General features: G+C 47.6%; 4 protein-coding genes across 4 annotated transcripts; 2 read left to right on the top strand and 2 right to left on the bottom strand.

Annotated features, from left to right (window-relative positions):
* Nucleotides 1-332: 332 nt before the first annotated feature.
* Nucleotides 333-4,220, top strand: N7484_006355 (uncharacterized protein; the record flags this gene model as incomplete). The annotated part of the gene is made up of 3 exons (XM_057116773.1): nucleotides 333-1,230; nucleotides 1,286-1,459; nucleotides 1,597-4,220. 3 exons carry the CDS (start codon nucleotides 333-335, stop codon nucleotides 4,218-4,220), a joined length of 3,696 nt encoding a protein of 1,231 aa, XP_056972656.1.
* A 1,369-nt stretch (nucleotides 4,221-5,589) lies between these two features.
* N7484_006356 (CAZyme family GH18) lies at nucleotides 5,590-8,060 on the bottom strand (the record flags this gene model as incomplete). Its single annotated transcript, XM_057116774.1, has 5 exons — nucleotides 5,590-7,398; nucleotides 7,465-7,491; nucleotides 7,555-7,708; nucleotides 7,785-7,898; nucleotides 7,954-8,060. 5 exons carry the CDS (start codon nucleotides 8,058-8,060, stop codon nucleotides 5,590-5,592), a joined length of 2,211 nt encoding a protein of 736 aa, XP_056972657.1.
* Nucleotides 8,061-8,985: 925 nt separating this feature from the next.
* Nucleotides 8,986-10,533, top strand: N7484_006357 (LysM peptidoglycan-binding domain-containing protein; the record flags this gene model as incomplete). Its single annotated transcript, XM_057116775.1, has 3 exons — nucleotides 8,986-9,024; nucleotides 9,085-9,562; nucleotides 9,626-10,533. 3 exons carry the CDS (start codon nucleotides 8,986-8,988, stop codon nucleotides 10,531-10,533), a joined length of 1,425 nt encoding a protein of 474 aa, XP_056972658.1.
* A 410-nt stretch (nucleotides 10,534-10,943) lies between these two features.
* N7484_006358 (ABC multidrug transporter) lies at nucleotides 10,944-16,109 on the bottom strand (the record flags this gene model as incomplete). The annotated part of the gene is made up of 13 exons (XM_057116776.1): nucleotides 10,944-12,111; nucleotides 12,174-12,299; nucleotides 12,356-12,395; nucleotides 12,442-12,506; nucleotides 12,675-12,725; nucleotides 12,773-12,844; nucleotides 12,899-13,022; nucleotides 13,076-13,405; nucleotides 13,462-13,624; nucleotides 13,693-14,447; nucleotides 14,499-14,648; nucleotides 14,719-15,829; nucleotides 15,885-16,109. The coding sequence occupies 13 exons, from the start codon at nucleotides 16,107-16,109 to the stop codon at nucleotides 10,944-10,946; spliced, it is 4,380 nt and encodes a 1,459-aa protein (XP_056972659.1).
* Nucleotides 16,110-16,667: the final 558 nt, after the last annotated feature.

The raw sequence follows: 16,667 nt of genomic DNA on the forward strand, positions 1-16,667 counted from the left end.
TATTCTGAAGGATAGTGTTGATATAACTCTAGTGTCGAAATTCGCTTGAATCGTTATTATTCCCCGGATTGATCTTGGGTCTAGCTTACGTTAGTGGGCAAGATGTGCACTTGGCTAAGATTGATTCTAGCGCCGAGGATCGCCTTAGCTGTAAAGATAAATTGTTTCGGTCACTTTCTCAGCCAATAAAATGCTGACTTGCCCATCGTAGTGCAGTGGGGGTTGCAGATCTGACGGTTACTTAAACATTGAGTTTACTGCCCCGCTCCAAAGTAAGCCCCCTTTTTCGGATTTTCAGCCTGGCAAGGAAACTGACGAAAGAGAATCACAATATGAGAGATGACCAGCGGTCTCACACACACGCAGATTACACTGTTGGGTGGATATGTGCGCTGCCAAAAACCGAGCTAGTGGCAGCTACCGCTATGCTAGATGAGGAACACCCCGTTCTCTTAGCGGGCGGCCCGCATGACACGAACTCGTATCACTGTGGCCGGATTGGTAACCACAACATAGTGATCTCATGTCTTCCTTCAGAGCAAACGGGTAAAGTTTCCGCCGCCAATGTCGCCAAGGACATGATTCGAAGTTTCCCTGCCATACGGTTTGGATTGATGGTTGGCATTGGGGGTGGCGCACCGTACTATGGACTACAAGAACAAAACAGTGGTTTCACGACGGATTTTAAAGAATTCAACGAAAATATCGATGACGATGAAGAAGAAGGCATACAAGATATCAGATTAGGTGATGTGGTTGTCAGTCTGCATTCGAAGTCGTCTGAAGCTGTCGTGCAATATGATTTCGGGAAGTCGGTCCATGAAAATGGATTCATTCGTGCCGGAGGACAGCTTCAGAAACCTCCAAATATTGTTCTCGGTGCGATTAGTCAGTTACAAGGTCAACATGAGCGAAAAGGTCGCAGCAGAATTCCCGAACTACTTTCCGAAATGCACTGTGGCAATCCAGGAATGGGTAAATTCAGATACCCAGGCGCTGAGAATGACCAGTTATTTAAAGCATCAGTAGCCCATCACGAGGGAAAGAAATGTGAAGGTTGCAAAGGCCCACATGATATCAATCTTGTGAGGAGGAAAAAGCGGGCCAGCGATGATCCCCAAATCCACTATGGTACAATCGGATCGGCAGATCAGGTTATGAAGGATGCTATGTTGAGGGACAAGTGGTCCCAGCAGGAGAGGATAATTTGCTTTGAAATGGAAGCCGCAGGTGAGGAAGCATCTGACCGTTCAACCAGTTTCCCCATAACCTGATCGATTCATAGGCCTAATGGATTCATTTCCATGCCTGGTTGTTCGGGGGATTTGCGACTATGCGGATTCGCATAAGAATAAATTTTGGCAGCCCTATGCCGCAGCTGTTGCTGCTGCTTATGCAAAGGAGCTCCTCCTTGCTATACCGGCACAATGTGTAATTGAATTGCCTTCCCTAGAAAAATGTGCGTGGCGAACTCGGATACGGACTCTTCCCTCCAAGGTCAATAACCCGGCAGCATCTTTGTGTCTTGTTTACAAATCTACTTCTGTAAATTGAGAACCACGTCAAGAAACAGCCTCTGACAATTTTTTCTTCTAGTTTCGGATCACGTTATAGGCCAATTGGAGACATGGCGACGATCAGACGAGGAGGAACGGTGTATTCAAGCATTTCGTACTTCGGACTACGAACATTCAAAGAACTTAAATGCAGACAGGGAAAAGAAAACCTGCAACTGGTGTCTTGGAAACAGGACATTTCAGAATTGGCAAAGTGACAGCGGCTCCTGCTTATTATGGCTCACTGCAAATCCTGGCTGCGGAAAATCAGTTCTAGCTAAAGCCCTTGTCGACGAGCAGCTCCTTGGCCTTGAGCCAAGTGACACAACTATTTGCTATTTCTTCTTCAAGGACACATCCTACGCAGCGCGCAGTCCTGTAAGTGCCATGGCCGCACTTTTACACCAATTGCTCGTGTCCAGAGCTGGGAGAATGGCCATGAAACACGTGTTAAGATTGTTTCGTGAGAATGGTCAAAAGTCACCAGAGAACATGGATGTCATGTGGAATATTATGAAGAGCATTGCCCTTGATACTCAACGTGGGCGCATCGTTTTGATCCTGGATGCGTTGGACGAGTGCGAAGAGGCAGAGCGGAAGAATTTCATTAAAAGGCTCACGGCTCTCGAGCGAGATTTACAGACCGGTGACTTGACCTGCAATTTCAAAATTCTGATCACGAGCCGCCCTTATTGGAGTATCGAGACTGAGTTTAGAGACCTGATTCAAAGTATTCCAGGTATCCGGCTCAAAGGCGAGAGCCACTCGAAGGAACTTCACAAAGAAATGAACCATGTTATGCGAACGCAAATTTCCAAGCTAGGTCCCCAATTTGCGAGTGAGGCCGCAAGAGAAGAACTCGAGCGCGGAATTTTGGCTACTGAAAATCGAACATATCTCTGGCTGCATCTCACTTTCAAAAGGCTTGCTGAATTACCTCGAATTGATAAAGAAACGGTCAGGGCGGAACTGCGACGCCTTCCCAAAACAATTGACGACATTTACGAGTCAATTCTGCTCAAATCCACAGACAAATTGCAAACAAAAAAATTACTTCAGATTATCCTCGCAGCCGTTAGGCCACTTCGTGTTGAGGAAATCGGAGTCGCACTTTTTATCACTAAAGCGACAAAGACCTACCGAGACTTGGAGGTCCAGAGCGGAGACCAACTAGAACTAAGCATTCGGAATGCCGGTGGCCTGTTCGTTCATATAGTGGATGGGGTCGTCTTATTAATTCACCAATCTGCAAAGGACTTTCTATTAATGCAAAACCGCGAAAACGCCCCTGCCAATGACACTTGGAAGAGCTCGCTTTCCATGCCCGAATCGAACTCAATTCTGGCCTCCGTTTGTGTACGCTACCTTCAGCTAGAGGAGTTTCAACAAAGAAGCTTCTTCCAAAAGCATGATGCATCTCGTTTAATCGTTGACTATTTATTTCTTGAGTATGCGGCATGTAACTGGACGATACATTTTCAAGAATCTAGCACTGAAGACTCTGATGAATTGTTCCCTTCGGCATCTTCACTTTTCGCCGTTGACAGGACCGGATATATGGGCTGGGTGTCAATTGCTCTCAGCCCACGTTGTTTTCCCGTTTGCAGTAGACTACAAATCGCTTCTTTTTTAGGCGTCGAATCCATTTTGCGAAGAGAACTGAGTGACTCGATGGTTGATATCAATTATGGCGGTATAAGCGAGGCATCACCTTTGCATTTTGCTGTGCTTGGTTTGAAGCTCAGAATTGTGCAACTTCTTCTTTCATATCGTGATGTTGACGTCAACAAAGCCGACGTGCATAGCTTGACCCCGTTGCGCTTAGCTGTGATGGGCGGAAATCCGGATATTGTTGAGTCGCTTCTTTGCGCTCCGGGTATAGATGTGAACAAGCCAGATGCACACAAGTTGACCCCCTTGCGATTTGCTATATTAGGAGGTCACTTGGAGATTACCAGGATGCTTCTTGGAGCTCCTGGTATTGATGTGAATCACGTCGATGGCCTTGGCCATACCCCTCTACGATCTGCTATAATTGGGAACAATTTGGAAATTATCAGAACGCTTCTTTGGATTCCTGGTATGGATCCCAATAAAGTTGATGGTTTCGGCTATACTCCTTTGGGGTCCGCGATAGCGGGAGTGAAGCTGGCAGTCATCGAGGTGCTCCTTGGGGCTCCCAGTATTGATGTCAATCAGGTTGATGCTCATGGCCTCGCTCCGCTAGTGCCCGTTGCATCACCGGTGCAACCAGCATCATCAATGCTACCTCGAGAATTTCGTAGGATCCGCACAGGTGAATCAATGGAATTCGACACTCCTGCCTTGCGGAATTTGGTATCCGAGTCTTCTGTAGAATGGCCGAAGATATTGGCATTACTTCTTAAGGCTCCTGGTATTGATGTCAACATAGCTGATGACAAGGGCTTGACCCCTTTACATAGAGCTGTGAGAGCCGAGTCAAAGGAGGTTGTAAGTATGCTACTTGCTGCACCGAATATTGACGTCAATGCTGTCGATAAGCTGGGAAGAACAGCACTTTCTTTAGCACTTCGGGCAAGAGACCGGGAGATATTGGACCTCATTCTCTCATGCCCAGGCGTTAATACAAGTGGTCGTCCTAAGAGAGACCATATCGAGATTTCTACTTCGGTACTGATGTAGGGAGAAACATGCTTTTCTTTGGTCATCTGATCTCGCGCTTTTCCTTTTCATAGCTCTAGATGTAAAAGTGACCCCTATCCTTAGAATGAGTATCTGAGCTGATCGTGGAGGATTTGACCTCACACCACCTCAAATCGAGCAATGCGCGAGATAGCGCGCACCGAGCGATTTCGGCGACCATTGGTAGACAAAATCCCAATCAACATCACCCCCAAAAGGCCATTGCTTATCATTTCCTGGAATCAAGTTCAAGTTCCAGGGCTAGATGCATAGATAGCGCTTAGCAGTCGATTATGTCGATTTCTGCACCAGGAAAATAAAAGACTTATACCACCCTTGACCGCATTGATGCTTTGTCGAAGTAGCCAGAATACTTCTTTGTTGGACTAGCTTCTTAATTGCACCATGATACGGTCCACGGATCGCTTCCGATTCTGATTGCTTCCTGGTGTTTTAGGTGCGTTTCCATGACCTCCTGAGCGAAATAAGCAGCGAAGAAACCGCAGTCAACTTGGCAGTCTGCATCTTGAGCAGCCCATTCGATAAAACGTTTTATCAACTTGAGTTCGATAAGATACTCCGCTATCATCGAATCTAGTGTTTTTCTTTGCTATGCCTTTTTCAAGGTTGCAGACACTCACTGTTGATGTTAAGGGGGGGAATTCATTTTCTCCCAGTTTCAGATCATCCGCTGTTGCTTGCCGTTCTTCCACCTCGGTGTCGGTGCATCTGTTTTCTACCTTGAGGTCGATGGCCTCTCGTGCGCAAGCTGTTGTCAAGGCCCACTTGCTGTCACCTGGATATCCAGAATCGTGTATACGGGATCTCTCTTTTTTGCCATCCCTGTCCTCGCATGTAACGCTTTCCTCTTTAGCATTGGCTCGCTCTCCCAAGAGCATGAGTGTACATGTCTCTATGAGGAGGGATTCTGTTAGTTCTTTTCCCAGGATAGAGATGATAGGATTGGCACCTTTTCCTTCCATTCGAACTCGCAACGCATCGGCCCCAAAGTGTCCTCATCTCGCTCACACATTCCATCGCCATAGTCACACAAATTTAGTGTGCAATGAATGTCGCATTTAAAATTAGCAATCATTTCATCGTAACATTCAGGCAGCAACGAAATGCTTCTTGCCGTACCCTCAAAGCCCCTTCTGATAAAATCCTGGGAACGTATCGTTAATGGTAATCCATGGAAGCATGAATTTTGGTACTGAGATGCTCGAAGGCATTGGTCACGATGTTCCAAATATTGACAATGAGATTTTAGTGGCTCGTTTTTCCCCCTGTATTCAAATAATAGAAGATTGCGATGAGTTGAATCACAATGGAATGTTTAGCCGCAATCTCACAAAGATCCTCGCGGGCCTCAAGATTGACATCTCTTGACATTGGTTAACCAATCACCCAGGTCCTCTTTAAACTGTTGCAGCTCAGCTGAAAGATGTTCCGGCTCGGTATAGTCAGTCCCGTCGCAGCAAAGTGCCTGAGCGCCAGCATAAAGGCACTTGTCGTTCTCGTTCATTGCCACGCGAATCTGGCCATTGGGACAACCTGACCAGCAACGCATGTCAGGCGTGTTTAAATGTACCATGGCACTGCCATCGTGCCATTCGTAATTGGGCCACTCTTGGGACCATTCGCATGTGTTATATATCGCCATATTGCTCAACTCCTTTCCATCGGCGTCCACAGGAGAACAGCAGCCTGACTGATACTGCTGAGAGGCATCGAACTGACATCCCGCCTTCGTAGAGCCAATTTCGAGCATTCCATCAGGGCATCCAGCCTTGCATCTACCATTGTTGAAGCTATACCAGCCACAAGTTGGCAGAGGTGAGTCGGGCGGACAACACCATGAACGGTAGCCAACACCCATGCAAAAGGTGGCATCAATCATTGGCTGACCCTTGTACGTCTTCCAATCATCCGCTCGCTCGACCATTGACCAGCCTGCTGGACAGGACGCTCCACAATCTGTCCAGCGACATTGGCTGTGTTCGGTTTTCTCTATCCACGTATCGTCGTCAACTTGGTCGAATTGCATAGATATTTGCCGGTTAGACACTTTGGCCAAGTCCCTAGAGAAGTCCGCTGTGGGTGTATCGTGACTAATAGCCCAGACCATCACTCCACCGAGACATTGCTCGCGAGCAAAGTCTGTCTTCAACTGGAGAGTCTCTTTATCGTCCATTGAAACCCATTGGTCTTCCCAGGTAACTACCTTGACTGCAGCCTCCTTGTATAGCTTGGACTCGAGTTTCCTCTCATTGATAATGTCTATGATTTCATTATTGAGAAGAATACCGGTTCCCTGGCTGCATTTTCCGGGAAGACCCCCCGAGGCATACACGCATCCAGGCTTGACACAATTCGCCAGGGTGGTATATGTGCGACCGTAAAAAGCCAGGCCCATCACCACCTGATCAGGTTTCACGTCGTTGCGCCACAGAAGATTCATGAATTCTTTGATCTCAGTCAGATTGGTGTGAGCGTTGAGAAAAGAGCCAGTCCACTTATTCCCCTTATCCCAGGTACCATGCATATCATAGGACATGATGTTAAAAAACGAGACATGTTTCGCTAGTTCTTTCAAGTCAAAGTGTTGAAGATACCAGTATGAGGCAGGCAAGGTGATAGAAAGTGTGTTTCGTCCTCCTGTTCCATCCAGAGCTTTCTTGAGATTCTTCATGAAGTTAGGGAAATTATTGTAGTCTTTTGGCTTTCCGCTGCGATTGTCGGCTCCCGGATACTCCCAGTCCAGATCAACACCGTCAAAGTCGTATGTGGCCATGAAACGAGTCAAAGAGTGGAAGAAAGTCTTCTGCTTGGTTTCAGAGGCAGCAAGGTCAGAGAAAACTGAGGCTGTGGGACCAGGATCATTAAATGTCCAACCTCCCAACGCTATAAGAACCTGCATATTGGGATCGTGTCTTTTCAGGCCAGTGAGTCGCTTATAAAGGTCTTTATCCCTGTTATGAGCGGGCAGGACCTCGTAAGTCTTAGGGTCGATTGTGGCAAATGCGAAGTTGATATGACTGTAGACACCCAATGGAATCTGCTCAGGCCAGAACTGATGACATGGGCGCCGAGTGGACCATCCTTCATAATAGCCCACCACTCTGGACAGGTATCGGTCCTTTGAGCAAGTCTCATGCTTTACAGTTTTCTTTCCGCACTAGATTCAAAGTCTGTCAGCTTTGGCCGAGCATTAGAGCGACGGTGGAAAGTGAGCATGACTTACGAATTCCCTGGTTGTCCCACAGAACCCCTAGAGCAATCGCTAGTTAGTCCTGTCTAATGAACACTCAAGCCCGATTGTTTGACGACTTACAAAGTCAGAGCAGCAGACATTCAACGGACAAGACGAGCTTGTCGCCCACCTGGAGCCGAAGCCAGGGTCACATTCTGATTTTCGATCACAGTTGTTGACACATACATCCTTGCCACAAAAATCCGGCCCGTGGCCGCAAAAGCCAAAAGTGTTGCTATGTGATAGGCAGAATAGGATTAGTATCTTATGCAGGGCCAAGAGTCGGTGGAAACTATGGAACAAATCCTTACCAGCATCCTTTTTCACAGGGGTTGTTTGCATCACATCCAAGCTTGTAGTCACAGTTTGCAAGACAGCCTTCGCCACAATGCTCTGGGGTTGTTCCACAAAAACCGTCCTTTGAGCTGAAACACGAATCAAAACCAGGTTTGTCAGCTCCATCACTTGGTAAGCACATACCAGCAACCAGTAGCACAAGGCTTATCGGGGCTACAGTCCTGTGCTAGAACTGGTACCGCGAGGACACACAGCAAGGCGATCAGCCTCACAAGGTGTCGGCCCAACATCTTACCTTGAAGGCCTTGTTCTCAAGAAATGATTTTCGGTAAAGCATGAATCTTTATACATCCTCTCGAGCCCAACTGGTCGGCCCCTTTTTGTTGGGGAGACACGGGCATCTTTTATCGGTTATTTCTGGGCGCCAAGCAACCCGCGTCTTTCGTAATAATTTAACTCCTGGGACAGTAGCGTTGCATTCTTTTCATAGCTTCATGGAGTGAGTGAAATTAATATCATGTTACAACCAATCCAATGACCAGGATCGCGGAGTGGGTCTTCCACCGGCTTTCGTCGGGTCTTGGCTTCTTTCTCGCATTTCTCTTGGCCGCTGGATTAGCTTTGGCCAAAGCCGATCTAGCTTAGTCTCATATTCAGTCAGTCGTAGGTCATACTGTTGCCTTGGCAAGTTCGGACCCTTACGCTAGTTCTTACGCTAAACAGTCCTGTCTTCCTAGCAGAGCTCCACTAGAAATAGGCGACCACCGGACGTGCTTTGTGTATCACCTTCTCTTCTTCTCATTACCTAAAGAATTGGTCTTTTATCAACATCAACGGAGCTCATGCTGACGCTTCAACTAGTATAGTCTCAGTATGGGATGGCGTGCAACTAATTCAGCTCCCGTGCCTACTTTTGTGCATGTAAATTCCGTATAGCGCAACCAGCCAAGTCGAAACATGTGGTTCGTGAATTCACCGAGCAGAAATTCCCGGAACATGTAATTTCCACAATTTTGACTATTGGAAGCAATGTAATGTACCGGGCCCGTGAGTGTTGGGCTAGGAGCCTGAGTAGTTTTGCGGAAGCTCGGGTGGGAAGTTCACTTTTCCATACGCCCTAGTTTCTTTTTATCTTCGAATCATCTAACCTTTTTTATTTGGAGTCCACGAACATTCTCGAGGTTTACTGGCATAGCCCAAACCTCTGCAGTCAATATGCATAGCGTAAGGTTAGCCTTGCGCTGGCTTGTGCTTGTATGGCAAGTCATTGCTGTCTGGGCTGGACATCATGAACATGATCATCTAAATCGACAGTATGACCGTGATAAAGCTGCTTCCACTGATGCTGCTGTTCCAACTGCGATCTGGGCCCAGGATGCTCGAAACGGATATACCTCGTCTTGGCTTGGTTGGTTCCGTGCCCAAAAGGATTTAATTGGCAAACGTAGCTTCACCGGATTCTATTTATACGAGGATCAGTATGATGAGAATCTGCTAAACAATCTTCCGTTCTCTTGTCAATCCGCCCTCACCCAGGTGATCGACTGTCCTGATGAGGTCCAGAAGTTTCAGAGTGCTAATTGGTATGGCGGCTTTGACAATGACACACTCAGCGGACAGGTTTGTTCTACTGAATGTGAGGTTTCGATCAAGTCGTGGTTCTACCATGTCACCGAGAATTGCGCCAATTCCATTCAGACCAACCTGCCCCTTACTCTCAAAGGTGGTAGGCTCTGGGCTTCGTGGAATCAGACCTGTGCCAAGGATCCCGCCACTGGAAACTACTGCGGTGGTAAGTTGGTTACCAAACTCGTTATTCCGAACATTATCTAATAGAAGATCATCCTATCAACAGATATCCTGAACAAGCAGACAGCGTTTGACGAGTCAATTAATGAGCTTTGCTCATGGTGCAGGGTCGACCGTTACAAACAGATGCAATCCACTCCGTACTCCTACTATGATGATGTCTGGCAATCGCAGCTGAAAGAAATCAACTCCAAGTGCGGATTGACTATTCCTACCAATATCCCTGATCCCCTTCAGCCGGTCATCGACCCCTATGAGCCAACAACCGACTTCTGTGCCTCAGATGTGACGTATACCACTGCGGAAGGAGACACCTGCGACTCAATCTCACAGGCCCATAAGGTTGCCTCCGCTGCTCTGTTCATGGGGAACGTCAACTTGAAACGTTGCAGCAATATTCCTGCAGGCACGAGGCTCTGTATTCCGTTCATGTGCGACAATATCTACACAATTCAATCTAACGATACCTGCCGTTCTATCGAGAAGTCACAGAGCGTCGGTTATCAGGATGGCCTCACTCTGAAGAAGTACAATTCTTGGCTCAATAACCAGTGCACGAATCTGCATATGAATAGCGACGTTGCCTATGGACATGTCATTTGTCTTGGTCCGCAGGCAGGAACCTCAACCGGTGACGCTCCATACCCAGATACCACGACACCAAAATATAGCGATGGGTATGCCATTCCAGAGATTCCACCACCCGACAGCGTACCCGTGGCCAATGGAACCACCCTACGGTGTGGCAAGTGGCATAGAGTGACCAATCAGGAACTAAAAGAAACCTGCACGACTATCTGTGTTCAGAAATCGATTCCTTGGAGTCTGTTCTTGGAAGTAAATCCTTCCCTAAGCGCGGAAAATTGCGACACCCATCTACTTAACGGAACCGCATATTGTGTGGGTCCGACATATGGATGGGATATTGACTTTGGACCAGACGATGAATTTTAGGCCATGGTGCACCGCGAGATATATTGTCATAAACAAATGTGGTCCGAGACGTTATAGAACATGTACGAGTATGTCCATTGACACATTCTTGAGCAAAATCTGCACACAAGGTTTCAGTAAGCCAATGAAAAAGTTTAGTGCATGACTCTAATGAAATCCTTACAGTGTATGTCGAATTTAACCATAGGGGTTGATTCCATGAAACACCAATAGATTTAAGGTGCATTCCTTGAGTACGTGGGGAAAAAGTTGGCCAAGACTCAATGGATTTTATCTTGATGAGTCCAATGCATTCATATGCTATAGTCGGGACGGGCTTATGTTATTATGTTTCATGAACCAAGTGCACATGTATATCTCAAGTGCCAACCCAGGAAGATCTGATGACCACTGGCAAACTTTTAGCAACATCAAATTGTATCCAGCATTTCCCGAAATACCCCGTCTTGCCCTCGTAACTCTTCCGGCCTACCCACCTGTACTATGTGACCCTCCTCCAACACTACAACGAGATCCCAATCCAACAAAGATTTAATATCGTGCATCACGGCAACTACCGTCCGTTCTCGAAAATTCTCCCTAATCATTTGTCGGATCAGCTCCGCGGTTTCAATCGTGAGATGACTTGCCGGCTCATCTAGGACGACCACGGAGCCTGTACGCAAGAGCGCACGTGCGCAAGCAAACAATTGGCTCTGGCCAGCTGATAACGTCTCGTTTGGGTCCTCGAGGACAGTGGACAGGCCTCCGCGCGCAGCTATCACGTGCCACAGCTGCACAGTCTGTAGAGCAGCAATGAGCCGGGCATCATCCTCGTCGCACGGATGCTGGTGCTGCCGCCGACAGCCGAGAACGAGGTTCTCGCGCACAGTAAACCCGGGAACGATGTAGCTGTCCTGCGAGATGCCAATTAGCGCAGAGCGGAGGGTCTCCGGCTGCAGACTGGCAAGGTCCAATCCATCGATAGTCACGGTTCCTTGTGTGACAGATACCATGGCGAATAGTGTCGCTAGGAGCGTGCTCTTCCCGCTCCCCGTGCGGCCGCAAATGCCAACTTTCGTGCCGGGCGGGATTGTGAGCGAAATGTCTTGCAAAGCTGCGGGGCCATCGGCCGTGTACCTGGCAGTCAACTGCTTGATCTCGATGCGTCCCTGTGTGGGCCATAAGGGTTGAGTCTGGGGGAGCAACCCAGAGCCGGCTCGCTGGCAAGAATGCTCCGATTCGGCAGCCTGATGGGTGAAAGCCTTCAGCCGACTGACGGAGCTCAGGGAAATCTCCATGGCCGCCCATTGGAGCACTAGAAGCTGTAGGTTCTCGCTCATCGAGATCACATTAACAAGGGCCAGGCCGATTAACGCAGAGCGTGTGCGCAAGGCGATCGCTGTGCCCACAACCAGAAGCGCCATTCCCGCCGTAATCAGGTCCAATACCAACGTCAGCCAGCGTTGCAACATGAAGCGTTGGTAGTATGGTCGCTGCGACGCATTGAGGTGGCTTTGGTAGGTTGCTTGGTGCCGATATTGCCAACCAAATGCACGAATCGTCTGGAGACCCTTGATAGTTTCTAGAAAATAGTTGCTGTATTGATTTAGATACGCATTTTCTGTATATGGAAGGTCTCGGTCATGTTTGAGACCTACAGTAGCGGAGATTTGGCTTCAATATCCATGGAGCGTATTTGGCGTGAGGTGCGAAGATAGAACCGCTGGATGGCGATGACAGTGGTGAATAGGACTGGGAACGCGATGAAGATATATGGAGAAGCACTAGGGATAATTAGCGGGGATTTAAACACTGTTATAGCAGAACTTAGAATCTGTACCTTGCAACAATTATAGCTTGTGCTAACGTGCCCAGTGCACCTAGAAATGGTTAGTTGTCTATTAGCTAGAGGATTGATAAGATTACCCTCCGAGGCGTTAAGAAACGTTACAGGCAGTGTCCAGTCAATTAACTGCAAGTCCTGGCTGAAACTATTCTCGATGTTAGTTTCCATTTGGCCATCTGGTGCGCGATGAAATAATTATAATAGCCAGATTGGGTCTTGTGCAAGAGGGAGCTAAGGGAAACTTTTTCATCTCCCCCGCCATATGGCCATGTATACCTAGGCAAGGGAGGCAGACAAATTAACGAATCCTTACCGGTTTGTGATGGAGCCCGTGCTCATTGCGCTGAAAGACGGAAAAGACAGACTATTGTCATTAGCCCTAACCTCGACATGATACCTTGGGATTCTTACGATGTGACTGCCTTTAGGAGACGCGTATGAAAATAGCGACTCGTACGAGGCATGATGACACGTAGTTGGTGGCTGAATATTTTGTTAAGCATGGTCGGCAGTATATATCTAGGTGGGTGTACTCACAAGGCAGCAATAAACGTGAAGGCTAAGCCAAGGACCTGAAAGAGAGTGTATACCCCGATGTACCTCGCGTAAAGCAGTCTCATCGATTGATGTTCTACATCGAGCCACCACTGGAGCCAAACAGCTAGAAGTTTATCAGCGACTCTGCATTTTTCTGAGGAATTCAACGCAACTGACTCGGAAATTTAGAGAAGAAGGTCTGAAGAGTGAGTAGTGCACACAGAGTTAATCCTTTCCAAAGGCCCATCGATTTGAAATAAGATCTGTAGACTGATGTCTTCAGCAACGGCATTTTGAGGTCGTTGCTCTTGGATTGCTTTGATTGCTGCTTAGGTGCGACAGGCTCTGCTAGCGAGGTATGCTCCAATTGTGGCTCCGATTTCTTGTCATCGGCAACACGCAGATGCTCCGGAAACTGTTGTAACAGTTGTCGCGCCGGTTCGTGTGCTTTCACTTCCCCATCGGCATCGAGAAGAATTACAAAGTCTGCGTAGGGTACCAAGCGTTCTAAAATTCACAAGGTGTCAATAAAGGAAGAACTGTTACTGCGTGACTCGCCGTACCTGTATTTGAGGCAATAATTACAGTCTGCTCACTACCTCTCATTAGACCGTCCGGGCCCAGGAGACGATGAATGACAGTCTGCTCGGTCCGAGGATCCAGAGCACTGAAGCTATCGTCTAGTATAATAACCTTTTGCCGGGAATACACGGCTCTTGCCAGACACTGTGAACAGTAGCAACGTGAGTACCGCAGCCCATTAGTAGAAACATGGGGCCAATGAGTGTACTTACAACTCTCTGCTTCTGTCCTCCGCTGAGCGTAGCGCCATCACTGCCAACCTCGGTATGATCCTGCTCTAGCATACGCTCAATGTCCTGTTCCAGGTCACAAGCCCAAACAGTCTTATTATACCATCCCTCTTGCCAAGCTTCGGAAGGCCCGGCGATATTGGTTTGGATAGGTTGGTTCTCGATCCAAGGGGTTTGATCACAGTAAGCGCAAGATTCAAAGCCCTTGGTGAAGGTTCCTTGGGATACATCTAGCTCACCCAGCATAGCCTTTATCAAAGCTGACTTTCCACTGCCGGTCGGCCCTATTAGCAACGTCACCTTGGACCATGGAATTTCGATAGTAAGGTTCTGGAGAACAGGAAATTCAGAGCCCGGGTAAGAAAAGCTTGCTTTGTGAGATGCGAAAGCAAAGGGAAATCTTGCATGGCTTCGGTAATCCCCTAAGGGAATACTCGAGGCAGTGGCCTGTTTCTGCGAGGAAACCATATGTTGTGTCTCGAATTCTAAATTGGCTATGATCTCCTGATTCATCATATCTGGCTGTTTCAGGTAATCCTCCACCCGTTTCAGACAGCTGAAAGCTGCGATGACGCCAGGTACCTGTTGGAAAACAGCTGTAAGAGGCGACGTGACAAGACCTATCAGCGATATGGCGGTGTATATTCTAGCAGCGCTGGAGGAGTCCCAAATATTATGTTGGATGGCAGCATAGATTGCCAGGGCCAAAACAGGAGATATCGCAGACGGGAGATATGCTTATGCAAACCGTCAAATTGGTGATCCACAAGCATAGAGTGCATACTCACCTAAGCCCATAATCCACACAAGTAAATTTCGGTAGCTTGAGGCAGACGCCAGCTCGGCATCTCGAAGTTTGAAGATTCTATCAAATATATCTATACCCAGCCCGGACATCTGGATGATTTTCATATTCGACAACATCGACGTGGTGGCGTCTATGGCGATGCGCGGGGCAAGGTTAGGACTGCCAAATTGAGATCAAAAATTCATTGATTACCAACTTACTTAAACGTGTTTGAACACTCTCTAACCATCCCTTCTGGCATATCCCAACGTGTTTGGAAATTTTATAGGTAGCCACCGCGCAAACAGTCGCGACAATCATAGGAGCTATAGAAGCCACCCCGACTTGACGCTCCAAGAGCCAGGTCGCGATACCAACTTGAAACAGACTCGAATACACTTCGTGTAGTTGCTCTAGTCCCGTACATGCCATCTCAATATCAGTGTTGATGAGAGTCATGGGTGTCTTATGCGCGTCTATCGGACGGATTAACAGTGTCTTCTGAAAGACGGCAGAGAGTAGGGTACCCCGCAGCAGGGTGGTGAATTGCAGCTGGAAACGCCAGTAGACACCAGTGGCAATCGCTAGACCGGTATAAATAATGCCGTAGGCGCCCAAGATGCCATAGCCGAGGTCTTGTGTCGATGTGTCTTCCAGCCACTGAAGGAGTTTGAGCATCAACACTGGCTGAAGTAAGGTGAATGTCAGAACACACAGTCGTGGAATAACTGGCCACAACAGTCTGTTCTTGAAGGATATAACGATTGCCCTCACGAGGCTGTGTCGATGAGCTTTATGTCTTTCGAATGTCTGGGTGAATCCTGACTCCTCATTCACAACATTACAGCTCTGCGGCAAATGATTCAGATCGCTTAGTGTGAGGGCCTTCCTGAAACCGACCCAAAGTAGGGAATTAAGCCATAAAAACAGTCCATTGCTAAATATTCCACTGATTTCTTCGGGGGATCTAGCTTTATCTTCCGCATTGAGAAAGCATTTTGTCTTCCGTGAAGACTCGGCCATTAATGAGGCCAGTTTCACGGCCAGACTAAATGAGGAAAGAATCCTTAAAACGGGTTTGCTGGACTTGAGTAGCCAGAGGGTTCGAAGACAAGCCGCATCTAGCAAGATCGAGGTGGAGAGGTAGGTAAGTAAGAGACTGGACGGACATATGGTCTTACTATGCTCTAAATAGGAAAGCACACAAATAACCACTGCATCGGCTACAGAAAGGGCCAAAGAGGCAACTGAAGTGAGCTGGGTGTGACTTTCCAAGCTTACGGAGAGCACCAGCAGACACAACTGCATAATACCCAGAATCGCTCCTAGTGACTAGCTAGATTTCAGTATGCGAAATTTACTGTCCGATGCTAGGTAAAAGGCGTACCTGCTTGATCCAGCGGAGAGACGGTGCCGATACTCTAGGTCTTGCATGATAAAGAAAAAAAATTCGAACAGCAGCACATAAGATGAATAACGACGAGGGTAGAATGGCGAAGATGCTTCGCTCGAATTGAACCGTGAAGTCAAAGCTGCGGCATTGAGTCTTGACACGAGGTCCAAACCGACTGTCTGCCAATACGCAATCATTGTGGATGGTCAAGTTCTCCATTGTGGCCATACGGTCTGCTGAAGATGTTCACTAGCGAGGCTAGGCAAAAGGGGTTGAATACGGAGAGGGATTTGTAGCTCACGCAGAGGTTTGACTTGCTTGACCGAGGATCCCAGCAAGCCACTTGGAAATCTTTTATATCCATCCAATCACAGAGCTGCTCTTTATCTTCCATTTGTATTGAAGATGACTATGCACCATACACCTATCATTAAATAGTGCAATGGACAACCCCTGTCACTTAATTTACGTGGAGATACCGGGATGTGGTTTTTCCGATCGACTATCGTAACATTTATTTCCAGGACGCTAGTATGCTGGGCCCGGGTAGTATATCTGGCAACTTGAAGATAGTATGTAATGGAAGTTGTTCTCTACAGCTCGGGGCACAGGAGAGTGTAGTTGACCTTCAGGGAGGGATATCTGTCCCCTTTCTCTTTCTCTAGATTCCTCTACCTCTGCCACTTGTCCTACCACTTTTATTATCACAACAAAACTCTCACTACTACTCCTAATGCCTCGAATATGCCACATCCAGGATTTCAAAATCCATCATCC

This window comes from Penicillium longicatenatum (genome assembly GCF_028827895.1).
Source record: "Penicillium longicatenatum strain IBT 33135 chromosome Unknown contig_3_segment0_segment0, whole genome shotgun sequence".
NCBI classification, from domain to species: Eukaryota; Fungi; Ascomycota; class Eurotiomycetes; order Eurotiales; family Aspergillaceae; genus Penicillium; species Penicillium longicatenatum.